Below are 18,104 nucleotides of genomic sequence, written 5' to 3' on the forward strand. Positions count from 1 at the left end.
CACCAAATACGGACGCCAGAACCGGGCTCGAGTGATTTAGCTGGCTGGGGCTGATATCGTTCGTGACCAAGCTGGCCGACGTTGGCATCGTGACGTGGGATTGTGGCGTGAGAGAAGTCACTGTCGGTGGGGGTGGTGGTGGTGGTGGAGGTGGTGGTAGCGGAACTTGGCCGTGGGTTGAAGATGACACGACGGGGGGCTGGTTCGGGTGTGTCGTCGGCCAGAGAGGAGCCGCGGCCAGGCGTGGCACTGGCCGCAGGATGTTTGGTCAGGTTTTGTCACGAGCGAACTGGAATGGAGTAAAACTGGAAGTGCCAAAAAGAAAAGAAAGAATGTATGCTTCAGAATCTTTTGAGGTGCTAGCATCGATTAAATAGATATTGTTTATCCGCAGGCTACAGAAACTAGATGACTCTAGCGCACAAATCAATCTCTTCGCTATCTCGGAAGTATCCATACTATTGAATGCATCAATGCCATTGATACATACACCGCAGAATCAGTCGCTTTTGCGAGTGAAGCGCATCAAATGTAACTAATTCGCAAACAAAAAGATCTCTCACCATTTCAAGTAATCCTCGTAGTGATGCTGCCGCACGTACTGGAACGCAGACAGACGTTCGCGTTGCTGCAAGTAAAGCTCACTGAGCGATTGCCACCGACGTTTCTCGAGCTCGCTGTAGTGCGCTGAGGTTGGAATCGCATTGGCACCTGCACTTCCGGTGTTGGTACCGGCCAGTGTTGCCATGCCACCGTAACACGCGGCAAACGGAAACAGACCTGCTGCCGCAGCTGCCGACGTTGGTGTCGTCAAAGGACGTGTCAGTTTGTCGAAAGCCGCCGCAAAGGAACCACTTCCGGCAGATCCCGTCAGAAGGTGATGACCGGCATGAACAACGGTCCCATCGGAGGTGAGAGACGATGGTGTAGTGATGGAGCCGCTTCCGAGTGCTGAAGAACGCAGCAACGCTGGCTCCATCTGGTGGGAAATGGCGTGCTTCCGGAGGTAGCTTTGCCTGGAACGAGAACACACATGAAGCAGCACATTGGAGCCAGAACCCAACGAAGTCGGACGGTTTGTACCTGCGGAAGGTTTTGCCACACTGGCCACAAGGAAACGTCGCTTCTTCCTCGACCGGTAGCACCGTCAGCGGCTGCTGGTTGTCGTTGGAGGTGTCCAGAATTTCTATTGGCTCATCCTCGGAGGTACATCGCTCCTGCCGATCGGATCCTGATCCAGTGGCTGATCTTGTCTGCCCACCTGATGACCCGCCAGTGGACGGCTTTCTGCCCTCAGCTGGTGCTCCACGTGGCTTGTGCCAGCGCTTGTGCGAGGCTAGATTGGCAGGACAGTTGAACACCTTGTCACACTCGGAACACCGGTACTCGATGTGAACGATGCGCGAACAGCGATGTTGTGCCAGCCCAAACGCGTCGTCATACAGCGCACGGCAGAGTTGACACAGGTACGACCCGATCTTGTTGTCGATCTTCGAAAGGATCTCTTTCGCTTCGTCCGTGATCTCGACCACGTTGAACGCCGGATCGATGTCACCTTTGCGTACGACGAGCTCCTCGCCGTCACGTAGCTTCCGGATGATTGTCCCAGACACTGGGCTCGTGTGGTCCTCATCAACTGTACCCTGCCGACGGACCTTGCTTCGACGACGTTCTGCCTTCGAACCTGAGGCACGTCCAGTTGAAGGAGCACTCCGTTTTGACCCGGCCGCCGGAAAGCTGCGTTCAAACAGCCTCGCAAAACCCTCGATGGCCTGTAGGTGGAGTCGTTCGTCCGCGAAGTACCGCTGGCCCTCGTTCAGTACGGCACCCGTGTTTTCTTTCTCCTCGCTGTCAACGATGTTGATCGATTCCTTGCTGTCATCGGCGTCGTTGTCAAGTGACTCCACGTCGATGTTGGAGCTCGTAGATCCTGGTCCATCGTGGTCGAGATCAGGATCACCTGCTGGTTGTCCTGCAGCAACACCCGTAATATCGATGAACTCTTCCTGTGACCCATCATCGGCACGCTGTTCTGGCTTGCTCTCTACCGGTGGATATCGGAATGGTGCCGAACGAGCCCGTTCGTCGAGGTACTGGAATGCCTCTGGTCGCTCGCTTAATGTGGTGTTGGCGTAGTAACGCTTGTCGTCGATACACACCGTGTCTGAGAACTGATTTCGAGCGTTTCGCCAGGTTACAGCCGGCCGAGGAGTTGCTATGACGGGTGTCTCGGCTGTGGACTCATCGTACGATTTCAGCCGTTTCCTTGGAGGTGACGGAGTCGACGGTGGTGTCATGGGCACATTCGTCGGACGTAGTGAGAGATCCAGTGGGCTCGGAAACTCCCTCGAACGTGGACCACGTGATGTCGAAGGATCGTCGCCGCCACCACCACCGGCAGGATAGAAGAACTGCTGGAAGTAACTGATCGGTGGCGAATCCGTCGGTGTAATCTCCAACTGCTGCTGCTGTTGCTGGTGTTGCGGCTGTGGAGTCTGCTTCTGAAGATAGTCAAGCGTGGCACCGTATGCGGGTAATAGCATTCCCTGGCTCTCACTCGCGACACCTAAGCTGTCCATCGTAGCTCACATCACACGACTAACGGCACGTTGGAACTGTCACTACACGGCACTAGAGTGCTCAGTATCCTTTCGAAAAAAACACCACTTAAGGGCCCCACTCACGACGCACGTCCACTTGATTGCGTCCTTCGCACGGCACGGCACATTACCAACTGAACTGGATGCTTGACACTTGCCCGTACTGCAGGATACCCTGGCAAGGATACACGCGGATCACCTCCATCCCAGCAAGGCGACCAATTGCGAAGCGACCTTTTGCCGTACCGTGCCGGACTGCGCACACTCGTCAACGCCTACGTCACTGGCGTTTGGAAATGCTTCGCAGATTGTCCTCCACCGGGGCCCTTTTGCATTCGCGCTCTAACACGGGCCCGTGGCGTGCGCATGTCGAGCAGCAACAAGTGATTCCTCTCAGTGGCCGGCAGTTGACGTGGTCTCCTTTTCGCCGTTGGCATCCAGCGGGAGGACGTCCGCGTTTATCTGTCATCCCGGCCATCTTGGTCACGCCCCGTACGTCGATGATAGCTGCTGTAGAGTCACTGGAGACCGAACGCATAGTCATGCTGCAGGCCGATATCCTCGACGCTGGAGCGGGATGCCACTGGGCCGACACGTTCGGGAGGGTTTAGCGATGTACATAGCGTGGCACAAGATGGGCGAGATGGTCCAGCACGAGAACGTGAATCCCTATGGCAGACGTCATGACCATCGTCATCGCGTGCTGTTTCGGGTTTGCAAGGAACTAGGCCGGTGGATTTACCGCAGGGTGGCCTCATACATACTGAAGGTGGAAGAGCGAGAAGTCAGCTGTGGCTCCTCACCTAGAGACTCGATCCTTACGCTCCGCCATAGTGAAATTGCTCCAAAGGATCGTCTTCCTTGGTGCCCGTTCCCGATCCCGAACCCGATTCCAACGGATCGGATCCCTCCGCCAGAATGGGAATGCTTTCGGAGATATTTCATCCGAACCCGGCATACCCGGTTCTGTCTGTTGGCACGCTTCCGGGGATGGGCCGTGCGGGAAAAGGACACTTTTTGCTCCTGAGCTCAACCCGGCCCAGCACCTTCTCTTCCTTCGGACGCGGATTTGTGACGCTTTCGGGACGGGCCGGGACGATTAGAGCGGGTTGTTTGTGCCAGCTCCGGCCCCTCCCCATAGGTCCGGGGAATGTTCTCATTCTCGACGCGAATGTTTGCGAATAGTTGCGCGTGTGTGCGTGTTTTTTTTTGTCGCCAACGATATGCGAGAATTTCATGATCCGGTGCGAATGTGAAGCTGCAAGGTTTTTGGTGCAACTTCGTAGACTGCAGCGGATATGGCAAGTGTAAACATTTTCCGTTTTTCGCGCACGACCCGCAAAATAGCGCCAGCTGGACGGAAAGATAAATCGGATGGATTGCACTTTTCCGACGAGCGGACCGTGGAAAAATTTCGGAGCCGGAGCGCAACCGAAGATTACGTCTTGGGAATCGTCATGAATGTAAGCGGTTATTTAGCGAACGTTGGGTCCTGCACGGGATGCAAGGAATATGAAAAAGAATATTAAAATGGGACGAGAGTGGAAAAATAACAAGTCGTTTTCTTAGTTGTGAATGTAATAAACGAGAGAGTTTTTTATTACATCAGATTAGCTGGAATTTTAGAGTTTCATTAAAGTACATGCATTTGGAATATGTAAAGCATTCTCAAAACTACACGAGGCATGTATTAGAAGAATAAGACACGCAATTTCTAACGCTTCTTTGCGTGCCGTGGCTGGTTAAGCTATGAACAATTCCTACAAAGTACAGGTTCTTTCAGCTTCTAGCGAATGTGAATGTGATTTAAGTAAGTCATCCCAGCCTGCATTGCTGATCATCACGACTCATCGGCTAATCGGTTGCATTGCAATGCATAAACAAATCCAACAAGCGGCAGAAGCAATCGGGATCAAAAATTCGCGCACGAATCGCTAGCTTGAATGACTGATGGAGCAAAAAAAAAAAAGGACACAAATTGCAAACGAATAGTTGCAGCCCAATCAGCAGTTCATTGAATACCGCGATGCTGGAAATCTGCTAGCCAGACGAAATGGAGGATGCTGTTTGGAAAAGTCGACAAAATCAGCATTCCCGCGCCCGGTGGTTCAATCTGAGCGAAAGCGGATTATAAGCTCGAAAAACAGGCGTCACGTTCATGCGAGAGGCAAAGGATGGTGCAATGTGCAAATCTGCTGGTAGTTTTCTCGCTTCATTTTTCCCCGCACGTGGATTTATACATCTGCCATTCGCCGTTGGTCTAAATTTCACGTCCTTCTAGCGAGTGACCTACGAGTGCCCGAAATATCGATTCACCGTGACCGATGGCGTCGCCGGAAATCTGCAGTCCAGGAAAACTGGCATGTCGGTGGTAAATCGCGCGGATTTGTGGCTTCGCACCTGACATCGGTTCGGCTGACAGGTTTCCGCAATCGGCTTGATTGGGCTTTCGCTAAGTCGACAAAAAGAGAATTGAACAAGGCGGTCAAGCCGCGATTTGAGTGGACTGGATGTCATTTTGTGCGCTGCACTTGTGGTGCAGTGCTGCAGTTCCGTGAAGAAAATGGGAAACAAAAAAGAAAGCTACATACATTGCACGCGGTCAAAAGGCCGCGTGTTCCATTGTCTGTACGCTTGACGTCGTTCGTCCTTGGGGTGGGTATTAGTCGTCAGGATTGTGCCGTAAGCGTGCATCTTGAGCATGGAGGGAAAACAAATCAACGTAAGTGCACGGAATGCAACCGTTCGATAATCGCAAAGAATGGTGCCAATCCATATTGATTTACGGAATGGCTCCTTGCTATGAGTTTCGCGAAGTAGAGCAGCAAGAACGAGTTGGTTTTGGAGTGTGGTCGAAATAGCAAAGGTGGCAAATGTTTCCATTAATACATTTCCAACGAAAATACTAAATATAAACTCTTAACTAAATAAGCACTTAAGCTAATCAGTTTCTACACGACGCAGCATTTCAATTTTTTTGGTCATCGCTTTTGCAAACCTCGGCTCTCGTGGTTTATCCTTTCGTTAAGGAAGAAAAATGTGATTATTTCTAAATCATAATCAATCAGAGGCTCACCTTTCTGAATTTCGATCAAACGAAATTACCTTCAAGAGATTTAATAGAGTGCGTAAATGGCGATACCGACCCAATCGTCCACGCCTCCCCCCGAGCGTCCCATTCAGCAAAGGGATTTTCCCATGTAAAGTCTCGCAAAAATGTACCCATAATGGGGTTCTTTTCTGTTGCGAAATATTCCCTCAGCTGCCCCATGGCAAGTTTCTCGCACCATCATTTTTGCATCCCGATCCAGACAGGAGGGTGTGCGAAAAAGGTTTTTTTAAGCGTTAGGGAAAGAATTTTCCCCTCTCGGTAACATAATCAAAAATCCATCACTTCACGAGATTGCGCCCGTGGTTCGGAAAGCTAGTGCCAAATGCGACGATACGGAACCTTAGCCGACATAAAGGTGGAAAAATGGCGCGTAATGCGCAACACAAAACGATGGGCCTTTGCCGGTGTCGAGCTGGAATCTGGCCGTGCGCCGGCTTTTCCGGAAACACTCGCCGAGGACGATGTCCCAAAACTGAAACGGGAGCTGATCCGGGATGCTGGGAGCGGCACAAAATGTAATCGACAAAGAAGATTGCCTGTTGCAGAATTTGAAATTTGCGACGGCCTCGCTTGTAAGCGTTGTGGCGAACCGCGTGGGATTACAGGCATGAGCATGTGCTGAAGGGCTTCAGCGGAGAAGAAAGTTCAGGGAGAGAAAAATACATTCTTTTCTGAGGGCTTGTGCAACAAATTGTAGGAATTTTAGGAGAGCTTCAACGCCTGCAGGATTTATACATCATCAAAAATTTACCAAAACAAAACAATAAATAACACTATTCAAAAACAGATAACCATAGCATGTAGACAATAAATTTTGTTTTTAATTATTATCCTTGTTATTATTTGGATGTTTAAAAACATTATTCTGTCACATAGCAAGGACCTATATCTATTTGCGTCCGTGTTTGTTCCTCACGGCCTGCTAGATCTTGAAAAAGAAGATTTAATCCGACATGTATAGAATTTGCACGAGTTTGTGCATGTGTGTATGAGCGTGCGAAGAAACTCATCGCACGTTCTGAAAATCTTTGCCAGGATCGATCGACTTCTGATGCAGTTCCGCTTCCGGAAGCAAGCACCGAATGGGTGGTTATGTAAAATTCTGTCCCATCCCGGTCCGTTGTCGACTTTTCCTACCCTTCGAATGCAGGCGCGGTGTCTTGGGAAAACGAGAAAACGCAACTAGGCCTCGGTGTCTCGGGTTTTCCTGCCTACCAGGGGGAACGAATGGTGGTCGTAAGTGTTCGCAGGATTGGCATTATTCGACAAGCCGTACCACCATTATAAGCGCATTTTCCGCAAGCCTCACACTCGCTGCATATTTGCCTGTGGAAGGTTGTTCTTTTGTTGTTGGTGCGGCATCGAGTATGTGTGTGTGTGTGTGTGTTTGCCGCAGCCGGATGTTTCCGTTCGAGTGCGATAGGGATTCTTTCCGCGCCCTACCAACCCCTCCACCGGTGCCATATTGCGCTTAAGGAGATTATCTTATTATTGTTATTATCATACGGGATGGGTGGTTAGCGCAGTGTGTAGGTGCAGTGCGTTTATGCACGATTTTTCCGCTATCGTGTCCGTCCAACCTACGCCACGAGGCACCCGGATGGTATGATTTATTAAACTTGCAGGATTTTATCGGAGCGGTTCCAAATAATGGATAATGGCTACGGTACCATCAGCCCCGAGGGTAATCCACCCTGACGGTGACGGATTACGCCGTCCGTCCTCGCAGGAAAGGTACCACGTATCGGTAGGTCACCGGTTTGCGGTCACTGGGTTGGTCATTTTCCTTCCGTCCCGACGGAGCTGGAAGCTGGTGCGGATAATTGAAAATGGCTCCATCGATCCGAAACCACTAATTTGTTTTCGCAAGGCTTAAGGAACTGCGTCCCATGGTTTTCCCACGAAGTGGCTCAGGCTCAGAGGGCTTCTAAGGCGGCTCAAACAGACCACCACGAGTTGCGATTGGATCTGAGCATTATTACCCCCAGGGCTCGTGATGTCCGCGATGTAACAAGTTACCATTTCTAGCGCCTTTCCTTATTCGGCCCATGGAAGCAGCGAAGCGAAATGGAACTCACGCGCAACGATAATGAAGTGGGCGTAATTTGATCGCGTTGTTTGCATAATAATTGAAATTTAGTGGATTTTTTCCCCCTGCAAACGCTCTGCTGCTATTATCAGCATTGCTCCGAGAGTGGCATTGAGGACGACAGAGGTTGTAAATCTTTCGCCAGTATCGCCAAGATGGTGGTAATGATGAAGGAGAGTTTATCAATTTGCATAAATTTCGGGAAAATTTCATTTCCACCGTCAAGTGGTGGTTAAGTGGCGAAAACGAGCACCAATTCCCAGTGGGACGGTGTAGGAAATCAAGTAGCCAACAGCCCAAAACAATTCAATCACACGAATAAAACTATTTGATTAATAAATTCACACAGTAAACGTGTTTATAATGAGGTACACCAGGTTAGCAAATTATTAAATGCAATTTGCATATAATGAAACATTTCTAAATTATTATCCTTAAAAGTTTCACTATGAAGCAGTTGAATTATATATTATTTTTCTTGAATAATAGCAACGATACGTGTTTCTACTGAATGTTATTCTAACAGTATCAGAAATCGAAAATGAAAATGTTCATCAATCGTCAATTAATTAATGTACTTGGCGAAGTGTGGCAGTCGGTTGAGTCGAATGAATGTCCCTAATAAGTGCCACGAGTTACAATGAGTGTAATTGACTAACCAGGCCATGGATGATGCCAGTTTCGTCCATCTCCCCGCGACGGTATGAAATATTTCCACACAGCTACCACGTTCATTAGCGACTGTCTCAATTTCGAGCAGCATTCCAATTACGGGCCACTGGAGCTAATAAAACCGGGTCGCTGAGCTTGCGCAGGGGACAGTGGAAGCAAAGGTCACAAATTTAATAACAATTAATTCCACATTGTTTGCCATCTTCAAACACTGGCCCCATGAAGGAAACGCCAGCGGTCTGGAGCCCTCCTTCCTCGCTGAGTACCGAGTTCAGCACATTGTGCTGTTAATTACCGGCAAAACAGAAGCGTAAAATGAAAATTAAATTGCGACGGTAATAACTTCATTTCCATGCCGGTGGCGAGGATACGGTGGTATGATCCAACCCTTCCCGTCCGAACCTGAAAAGGACATCGCACGACTGGCGTACGGTTCACATGTGAACCGGAACGGAATGTCCATCTGCATGGGAGTCCGACTCGGAAGCACCCTCTCTTTCCGACGGAATGGAAGCGTGCCAGGGCGTGACGGATGATCAATCGCAGCTGAAACACATGGACACCCTTCGAGGTTCTTCTTCGTGGAATGTTTTTAATGATGCACCCTTCGATCCGAGTCTTTTACATGCTATCCTTCGGTGTATGGTGTTTCTCTTAAAAGGATCCACGCAACACACCGGGAATCCTGCGGCCAACCTCTTCTAAGGGGTAAAACTACAAACGGACGTGGTGAAAACGCAGTAATTGCGCCTCACTCGATTGCCAGAGGGTGGGTTTGTCAGGGTGAAAGAAAATCACTATGTGTACTTTAGTTTTACTTTTCTCTGCCAACACATCCTTGAAATGCTGCTAGCGCTTGATTACTGAAGTGTGCCCATTTTAACAATGTGGTCAGCAATGCGAGTCAACCAAAGCAGCAACCTGTCGAGTGGACGTCTACGCTGTAACAGGAAAAATGCCCGTAAAACCTCACAAATTGTGCTACGGCAAAGAGAGGAGCTACAGAATAGGTCAGTACGTTGCATCATTTTTACAGATCTAGTTTGAAGCGCTATGGTTGTTGTTTTGTTCTTTTTGTTTGATGTTAGCCCCGGATGACAGAGCTTGAGAATATATTGCCTTCAAGTATTCGTGTTCTTCAAATCGAGGGTTAAGAACAGCTTAAATGGTTAAAATGGTGAGAGAAATGTTTTTTTTTGTCAATAAGATTCTTTCAAATTTATAACGATGTCATATGAAGTCACAAGCATAAGAGTCACATGCATTTCATATCGGCTCGTTTCAGGACGCAATTTCCTAAAAAAATGCTTTCAAGAAAATAATCTCTTCTTTCTTGTGACGGACGTTACCGAGAGCGGGAGGCTTTGTTGTTTATTATCGTTGTAAAACGTTGACATATTTTCAATCAGATTAAGGAACCGTGCCGTCTGTGTCCCCCAAATTATCTCCATGCACAGTGCGTTTGGAGGACACCTGAGAAGGGCGCTAGGACCGGTTCGGTGAAAGTCCATCCCCTCGCACGGCCGTTCAGATAATCTGCCAACAATAACATCTCAATTAGTTACGACATTCTTGACACGCGTAGCGCGCCAGCATGGAATGTGTCACCGCGGTTGTCCGCAAATCCGCGTGCCAATCGGTGCCTCGCCCATCGACTCGACTTACCGCGTCGGGCCGTGCGAGTGTATTAACTTTTCACAATTGATTCCATGCGGGACCGAAAAGCAGGTGCCGATGGGTGACATACGATGCGTTACATCCCACGTTGGACGCACCTAGGGGATTCTGGCGCGGACGTCAAGAGCTAACCGTGGACCTGAGAATGGAGGGCAAAAGAATTACTTTCGAAGCCGACCCGAGCTCATCGTGACGTGAAAACTGGGGGAGAAAAATAGAAGATGAAAGGAAAAACTCTGCTGGAACACACCACTCCCAGTGCAATTTTTCCAACCCCAGCTGGTAGGTCACGCATATCCCAGAAACCGGAGTGGTAATCCTCTTTTTGCGACCGACTACAAGACACAATTCGTCCCGATCACACATCGTCCTGTACCCGGCTACGGGGATTGGTCTTTGGTGACATTTGCGGTAAATTCCTGTGAGTTCATGGGGTGTTTATGGCGAAACATTCACGGACCGGTCTCTACAGAGGGAAGACGAAAATGGTCCGGTCGTCGGTCGGCCGGATTGGAATTTCCATTTCAATGTTCAGCTCACCGAGCATCCTCGAATAAAAGCCCACATTCCGCGGATCCATCGTAGCGTGGCTGATTGCGGAACGTGGAACGAACCATCATCTCCGATACGGTAATTATGCCACTGACCGGATCCAGATCGCCGCTTGTTCCGAGACCTCCGTGGACTCGCGACGACCTACGGGCGGAGTTTTCTTAGCCCGCCACGGCCGGGGCATAATTAAGGGCACTGAAATTGAAACTTTCCACCGGTATGGATCACCGATGCGCCAGGACCTTCGGATATTACGCTGGCCCGAAGCGGGGCTAGAAAGAATGCGAAAGCGATAATGGAAAAGGCGCCACGCTGAAGGCGCAGCGTAGAAGGAGGCCAACCGAGTTGGGTGGTACGGTTGTGAAAAAATAATAATAAGCCAACAGATAGAGCAGGGACCGAATGTCCTGCCAGTAGCGTACTTCAGTACCACGCTGGACGACTGGCTGGGCAGGTGGTGCGGGATTTATGGAATTTTTAATAACATTCTAATGGAAGCGCCCGTATTGGTTGGAAGCGCGAGAAAAATGCTGCGTTACACTGGTGGGTAGGTCTTCTCACCGGTGACTCGGTAACGACCAACTTTGAGGATCATTAGCAGGATGCTTTAGTCGATTTAATAAGTAAAGAGCAGACGCTGTTCGAGCGAACATGGTTGATGGCTCGTTGGAACGAATTGAGAAAACGTTTCGCTGAAGGAGAGTGGCCACTGTGTTTTGGATTGTGTGTTCTTGTTCCTGCAGCTTTGTTGTTCCCGTGAGTCGTCAGTACCAACCGAAAGAAGGTGCTCCGATGATTAAACGATGCAAGCCCAAGCAATTTTCTTTCCGTCCGTCTGCCAGGCGGCAGGCACAAGCACGGCTTCCTGTCATCGCAAAGGCCCTAATCTTGCGCACCGAGCGTTCGATTATCCTTTTGCCATTGTGTAGCTTCACTCGCAATACGTAGCGACCGACGGTGAAAGTAGCTACAGAAAGCCAAGGGAAAGCCAAGCCGCGAAAACGACCACGTGCAGGGGAATAATAAAATCCCAATCAGGCATTGTTCTCGCCTCGCGGGAGTACGAGCGCACGAAGAACCAGCGCCTCAGAAAAACACCGACATGCTAGAGCGTCTCGGGAATGCCAACTCGAGTACGTTGGCCTCGGTTCCTCAGATTGGAGTAATTTTCTTCTCCACAACTCACCGGTGGGTCGATGCAACCTGCCAAACGACGAACGACCTCAGAGAAGGACCGGGTGAAAATCAGGAGTTTTCCGTTCGCTTCGCTGCGAGTAACGAATGAAGATTGCACCTGACAGCGAGCATTCCCGGGCAGCGGGCTAATTTGTACGTCATCGCCCGTTCCTCGAAACAGCCGATTTTTTAACGAGCTCATTAGCCTAATCGTGATCAGCGTCGCGATCAATCGACGCTCGAGAGGCCGGACCTCCCGGACCGTTTCGACCTGCCCGCGAGTGCAACAGATTGCAGGCCAGATCTGTTCGCGGCAGCCAGGCAACGGAAGGAGCTGTTCCGTGTTGCCACCCTTTCCGGCGTCAGGCAGTTTAAAGCGGGGAAATCAGGATATTCCCTGCCGGAAGCATACCGGTGGTGAACCCTTGTGCGTTTCGCACCCTTCGCTTTTTCCTTGCCAAAGGCGCCGAGAGGGGCGCCCTCGAAGGGATGGTTTAGAAGGCTAATTGAGCGCACCGGCGGCGGAACGGGCTCGAACGGAAATGTTGCGTGTAAACAAGGGTCGGGTGGTGCTGGGATTTATTTACACGGTCTCGGAGGGTGTTTTATGGTGTTTTCACGAGATGTTGACAAATGATTGCGTAATGGGTCACGGGTTTTGGATCGTCGTGTGAACTTTGCAAGGGAAGTGTTTCGGAAGCGTTTTAAAGAGATGTTTCTTCGTTACTGTTATTGCTGGAGGGAACCGTTATTGTAGTCGGCAAAAAATAGAACTTGTTGGTGTAAAAAAACCCAACGAACGAATCGCTTTTCCCAACCCTTTGTGAACGTGTACTGCGACACCAGCAAGGAAAGGGTCTTCTTATGGAGTGAGTCCTTTGCGTTGCTGGCCAACAATTCACCACCCTTCGAAGCGGTTCGTGTCTGAAATTGCTGTGTAAACAGCAGGTACCAGTCAAGTTGGCTGATGAATTTAATTAGCCAATGCTAGTGGTTAGCTTTCTGTCACCAAAACGTCCGAAACCCACGCGGGCATGCACGGTCGCTCGATTCCGAAACACACATTCCGCATATCGTTGCGAAACAATTGCACGTTTGCTGCCGGATGCATTTTCTACGACTGCATTCGCACTCGGTAATAGTCGCTGCTGCACAGGTGCGGCACTGTGCATCAATGTGCAGGTCCTAGTGTCGTGCAGAGGACACATAAAGCTCGAATCCCTCGATCGGAACTGATGAAAAGACGCGAACGACAAATCCCAGTTTGAATGCCACAAAGGCGGTTGTTTCCCCGTCCGGTGCACGTGTGAAAAGTAATGAATTTAATGAAACCTTTCGTCTGACACGGGCACGCCGGAAGTGTAAAAGTGCGGAACAGGCGCCACGTGGAAAGGGCCACCAGTGGGGTAGAATTATGATTTGAGAAATTACATTAACAGTCGAGACGGCGTACCGATGGGTGGTGCAGTTCGCGCACAGAAATCAATTTCACACCGACTCGCGAACGAAGAAAGCCCGCGTACATGTGCGTACGTTCACCGGAACCTCGCAGACAGCGTGGCAGTGTCAACATTTACCGGGACGGAAGGAATCGGAATCGAATTACGGGAAGATCCTTTTGATAGCTTAGTGCATCAAACGGAGTGCCGAAAGAATGGTTCCGGCTCGGACTGGACGACGTTGGCGGTAATGGTGCAGAAGATTAAATTTATCCTCGAAATCCCCCGTCCCGTTGGCACGCGGCCAGGTGGCCACGGTGATGGCATTGGTGTGGGGCTTGACGTCATCGTCGATAATTCCATGGTTCGCTCCGTGGGACACACATGGGTGGGCTCGCATGCCTCCACGACCGAAAGCAGCAAAGGAAGGCATGGTGCTGGAAGCGAGGCCTCGGAAATCGAGCTGGAAATCAGTAAATTCAATATTTTGTCGGGAGATTGATGGTGCGTTTCTTGTTGGGTCGCTTTTCCTCGAGGATAACGTGCTTGTCACAAGCGCGCGCTTTTCTCCCGTAAGTAGCTGAAATCGCGCCAGGAGTTTTCAGCTCGAAACTAATCCTATCACACACGCACGCCAAAACACACGTTGCGTTCGTTACGGGTGGTGGAAATGGTCGTACCGCTTTTCCTTTTTGCACGTGGAAAATCGCAACGGTAGCGAAACGCAGCTCAAAATGCCTTGCTCGCCCAGCATCCTTAACCGATGGTGGGATTTTCTCTCGTTCCGGCATTCGAACCACTGGCGCTGCAAGGACGAGAAAACGAAGCAGAATCCACCGGGCACAAAAAATCGTACCCACAAATGTTGCCTTTTGGACAGGGATATTGGCACACGGCGCGCACTCACAGGCGTCCACCACAAAAAGTTAATGTCATCGTCATTGTTTCCGCGGCGTTGTTGCTGCTGTTGTTCGATTTGTCTCCCTGTGTTCTCCGCAGGGAACTGGCACTAGGCCGCCCGGGAACGGCTACCTCGCCGGTGGCCGTTTTGCTCTTCCACTATGAGATGCCACGTAGATCGAACCAACGTGACGACCCACCGATCGCTACCTGACAACATGCGGCCCGTGCCTTCTTTTTGCGAGTTCAAAGCGAAACGTCAAAGTCGTTTGCAAAGTAAACAAACACCGCCCTCCCAGCGAGAAAGCCATTTGACCCGGTTCGGCCCCCTTGGCGTTCCGTACGTGGCGAGGCTCCGGAGCCCACCTGCGGCAGGTAGATCGGAACAGCTTGTGCTAGGGCAGACTGGCAGACGGGTAGAGCATGCAGGCAGAGCGATCGACACCGATCGGCAGACGGGTAGCTGTCAAAAAAGGCACTTCGCCATACCGTGTGCAGGTGCAAGCGAGATGGCACGTGGGGATGCTATAAAACCGTCCGCACACTACCAGCTACTTTTCATTAGCGTCGCCAACGTGTCACCGTCAGTCTTGCAACGAAATTAGCGACGGTAAGATCACGAGCACGTCTCTAAAACAACGGCCCAGTGTGTCCTGCGAGTGCCATGCAAACGTGAGAAAGAGAGCTAGAGCTAGGACGAACGAAAGTGATAACAAAAGAGACAGACAGCCACGGGTCAAGGATACTACGAACATCCAAAACACCAGCTTGACAGCTGCTTCGCGATCGCGTGTTATGATCGCACGCTGTCAGTACCAAAGACGACCATGTTCCTGAAGGCGCTGTTGACCGCAATGTTGCTGTTGTTGGCTCTGATACTCCTGCAGTGCGACGGAAGGGCGTTAAAGCAACGCGGATCGGACACCGATCAAGGGTACAGTTTCCTGTCGAAGTCCTCCGGGGATGCAGTGAATGCCTGCGAACAGTTACCGCCTCCTGTGCTAACCGAGATCCTGGGGCCCGCGTTCAACCCGCGGTACATGAGCATCGAAGAGCCCCCGGTGGCGGATTCACCAGGCGGTCCTGATCCATCCAACCCGGCCGGAAAACGAGACGCTGAGCCGTTTCCACCGTTCTACGTCGATGACAAGTACTCGCTCGAGCTGAGCCACAAGCCGGCCTGGGAAGTGAAACACGCCTCCGAACCGATCCCGCTCGGTGGCGAAGGTCGCGTGCGGTCCAGGCGCGACCTGTTCAACGACCTGCTGGACACGCTGGAACCGGAACCATCACCCGAGGAGGCGGACAAACGGCAAACCCGCTCATTCGGTGGGAAAGGTCGAGCACGCAAGGGCTCGTCTGGTATCGGTGGCACGCCCCGACCTTGGGAGTGTGAGGCGAAGATCCGCTGGATCGACCTCGGGCCCGAATACTTTCCGCGGTTCCTGCGCACGGTGGAGTGTACGAGGCAAAATTGCTGGTACGGGCACTACTCCTGTCAACCGCGGTCGTTCACCGTGAAGATCCTGCGACGGCGGACCGGCGAGTGCGTCCAGAGTGACCGATTGAGACGCATCGGGGTGGATGGGCTGCCGGGCGAATTGCGCGAACTGTGGGTGTGGGAGGAACGGGCCGTCAACTTCTGCTGCGACTGCGCACCGGCCTTCTGACCTCATGGCGAGCGTCGTCCTGTTGCTGTACCTTGTTCTCGTGTGCTCGTTTATTTGTAAGCGTTTATTTAACTCTCCCTAACTCGTTGACGCACTGGCAAAATCTTAATGTTGACATTTGGATAAGTGGCAAATTGATAGAAAAAAAAAACTTAGCGTAGGAATAGTGTTCCGCCCGCAACCGTGTACATATAGTCGAATAGAGGGCGCTAGGTGTTAAGGGCCGTTGGAGAAAATGCACGCATGGAATTCGCATGGGATTCGCATGGCCATCCTTCGGGCATGCGTTACGCGTGTGTACCTTTTTAAGCATATGTGTGCTTGTGTGTATAGTGGGCGTGTGGGGGCGTGGGATGACAAATAAAATCAAAATTTACGGCTGCCCAGCAGCGGTGCGAAGAAGGTGAACGTTTGTGGTTGTTTGTCGCGAAACAAAAAAAAAACATTAAATTAAGACCCCTGTTTGTGTACCCGTAAGGTCTGTGTGCTTGCCTTCGAAGGGTTGGTGTACCTTGGATTGTGTTTAGCTTACCGGAACACGTACAGAAGGCAAGGGTACAAAGGGCTACCAAAACCAAACCTGTACGCAGACGAGTCTCTGACGAGGAGCCGATGTTTAACGCTCTCACCCGTTAAATCACATTTGGCAGGTTTTACTCATCCATTAGCCCCCTCGATAAACAGAGCGGTGCACACAAGAGAAAGAGAGAAGATGCATGTAACAAGAAAAACTGTACTAGAGAGAGAGAGAGAGAGAGAGAGATGCTACCTAGCAGGATTCGCCCGAAGGCTCGGTACCATAGTCCTTGATAAGCTTTGCATAAAAATTGAAAATTAGCTTCTGAAGAATTGGCTCACTCATCGACATATTGACGGAAATTCAAACTTCACACCATCAACATAACAATGTTGAAAGTCAATGCATATTCATAAACCGTAACATGCCGCCTCCTGGCTAATCTAGCGAAAGGAGTTTCGAAATATGTTTCTTTTTTTTCCAGCAGCGTGCGAAGAGTCCTTAAACGCTCGCTTTATTTAAATAAAAACGGGGATGTATCTTTGCTATGACGAGTACTTGTTGCACAGATTGTCCCATAAAGGGTGCATAGGGGGAACGTTGTTACATTAGCATGTGTTCGAGTTCGATATGTGTTTGCAATAAATGAAACGCAACTAAGCGACGAGTTTTTAACATTTATGAGAACAATTTTGATGATGTTAGCAGGTCAGTTAATATTCGTTACGTGGCGTTAGATGTGTTGTTACTTAATTGTGAAGCATAGTCTAAGAGAATGTGACATATCATTTTATTTATAACGCTCTCACAATTTATGGTTAAAGGGACACATTTTTTAATACAAAGTTTAGTTTTGTATTTACTTTATGACTTTCTAGCAAAATTACCTTGCTTTGTTGATAAGAATCCCCGTGGATTTATGTTTAATGTTTAAATAAAAAAACTCATGAAATGCTTTTGCTTGCAATGTTTGTGTTTCGAATGTGTCAATATTCCCCAGTAACTCTGCATATATGCAGCTTTTTCATAGAATTCAATAGAATTGTGTGGCACTTCATAACGGTCTGGTTGGACGCCGGTGTAAAAGGAAAATCTGAGAAATTTAACCACCATCTGCGTGTCACTCGGTCGCCGGCCGTGCGGATTTGCTGTAATGTCCCATCATTTATGCATGCGTAAGTCCGTGTGTTTTAATGGAAAAAGTCTTACTGCCGCCATGCCTTCGTAGTCCTACAAGGCTTGACGCCGAACGCTGGTGGTTTCTTGGTAGACCTCGGGCGAAAACCGCATTACCATATCGCACGAACCACTGCAGGATGTTTCATTTGGCCTTTGCTGAGACCGGCATTGGCCAGTATAAGGGGCAACGGATTTTCCTGAAGGGGACGCTCTCTCTTTGCAATAACCCTACGATAGCCGTGCGAGGCATTTCGCGTACCATACCTTTACCGGCACGGTGGTGGCTTAGTTAGGCAAATATTTTATCGTATCAATTACACGCAACCAAATCGGATGTGCAAACGGTGTCCCTTCCAACATCCGTTCCCGGCTGCCTGGGCCCGCGTGGTAATTACCATTATCGTGTCAAATTACAAAACATTTGCGTTAACGTGCGCCAAAGAGAGTGTGCCAGGTAGAGAAGCTAGAAGTAAGTGATAACGAAAGAATGGTCTGCTTCGATACCTTTGGTTGTTTCTGCT

The 18,104-nt window shown here is 50.0% G+C and overlaps 2 protein-coding genes across 2 annotated transcripts; one reads left to right on the top strand and one right to left on the bottom strand.

Annotated features, from left to right (window-relative positions):
- Positions 1–268: 268 nt before the first annotated feature.
- Positions 269–2,579, bottom strand: LOC128721226 (uncharacterized). The gene is made up of 3 exons (XM_053814958.1): positions 1,084–2,579; positions 564–1,016; positions 269–305 (listed from the first exon to the last, which is right to left on the bottom strand). Exons 1-3 carry the CDS (start codon positions 2,577–2,579, stop codon positions 269–271), a joined length of 1,986 nt encoding a protein of 661 aa, XP_053670933.1.
- Positions 2,580–15,044: 12,465 nt separating this feature from the next.
- On the top strand, positions 15,045–15,887 carry LOC128720953 (protein trunk). Its single transcript, XM_053814654.1, has one exon. It carries the CDS (start codon positions 15,045–15,047, stop codon positions 15,885–15,887), a length of 843 nt encoding a protein of 280 aa, XP_053670629.1.
- The last annotated feature ends 2,217 nt before the right edge of the window (positions 15,888–18,104 follow it).

Source organism: Anopheles nili, chromosome 2, assembly GCF_943737925.1.
Source record: "Anopheles nili chromosome 2, idAnoNiliSN_F5_01, whole genome shotgun sequence".
NCBI classification, from domain to species: Eukaryota; Metazoa; Arthropoda; class Insecta; order Diptera; family Culicidae; genus Anopheles; species Anopheles nili.

Excerpts from the sequence above, each read along its gene's own strand:
- LOC128721226 (XM_053814958.1), bottom strand. The coding sequence starts at position 2,579 with ATGGACAGCTTAGGTGTCGCGAGTGAGAGCCAGGGAATGCTATTACCC. Across the intron at positions 1,017-1,083 it reads TGTGGCAAAACCTTCCGCAG|GCAAAGCTACCTCCGGAAGC; the intron begins GTACAAACCGTC and ends TTCTCGTTCCAG. Across the intron at positions 306-563 it reads TACGAGGATTACTTGAAATG|TTTTACTCCATTCCAGTTCG; the intron begins GTGAGAGATCTT and ends TGGCACTTCCAG.
- LOC128720953 (XM_053814654.1), top strand. The coding sequence starts at position 15,045 with ATGTTCCTGAAGGCGCTGTTGACCGCAATGTTGCTGTTGTTGGCTCTG.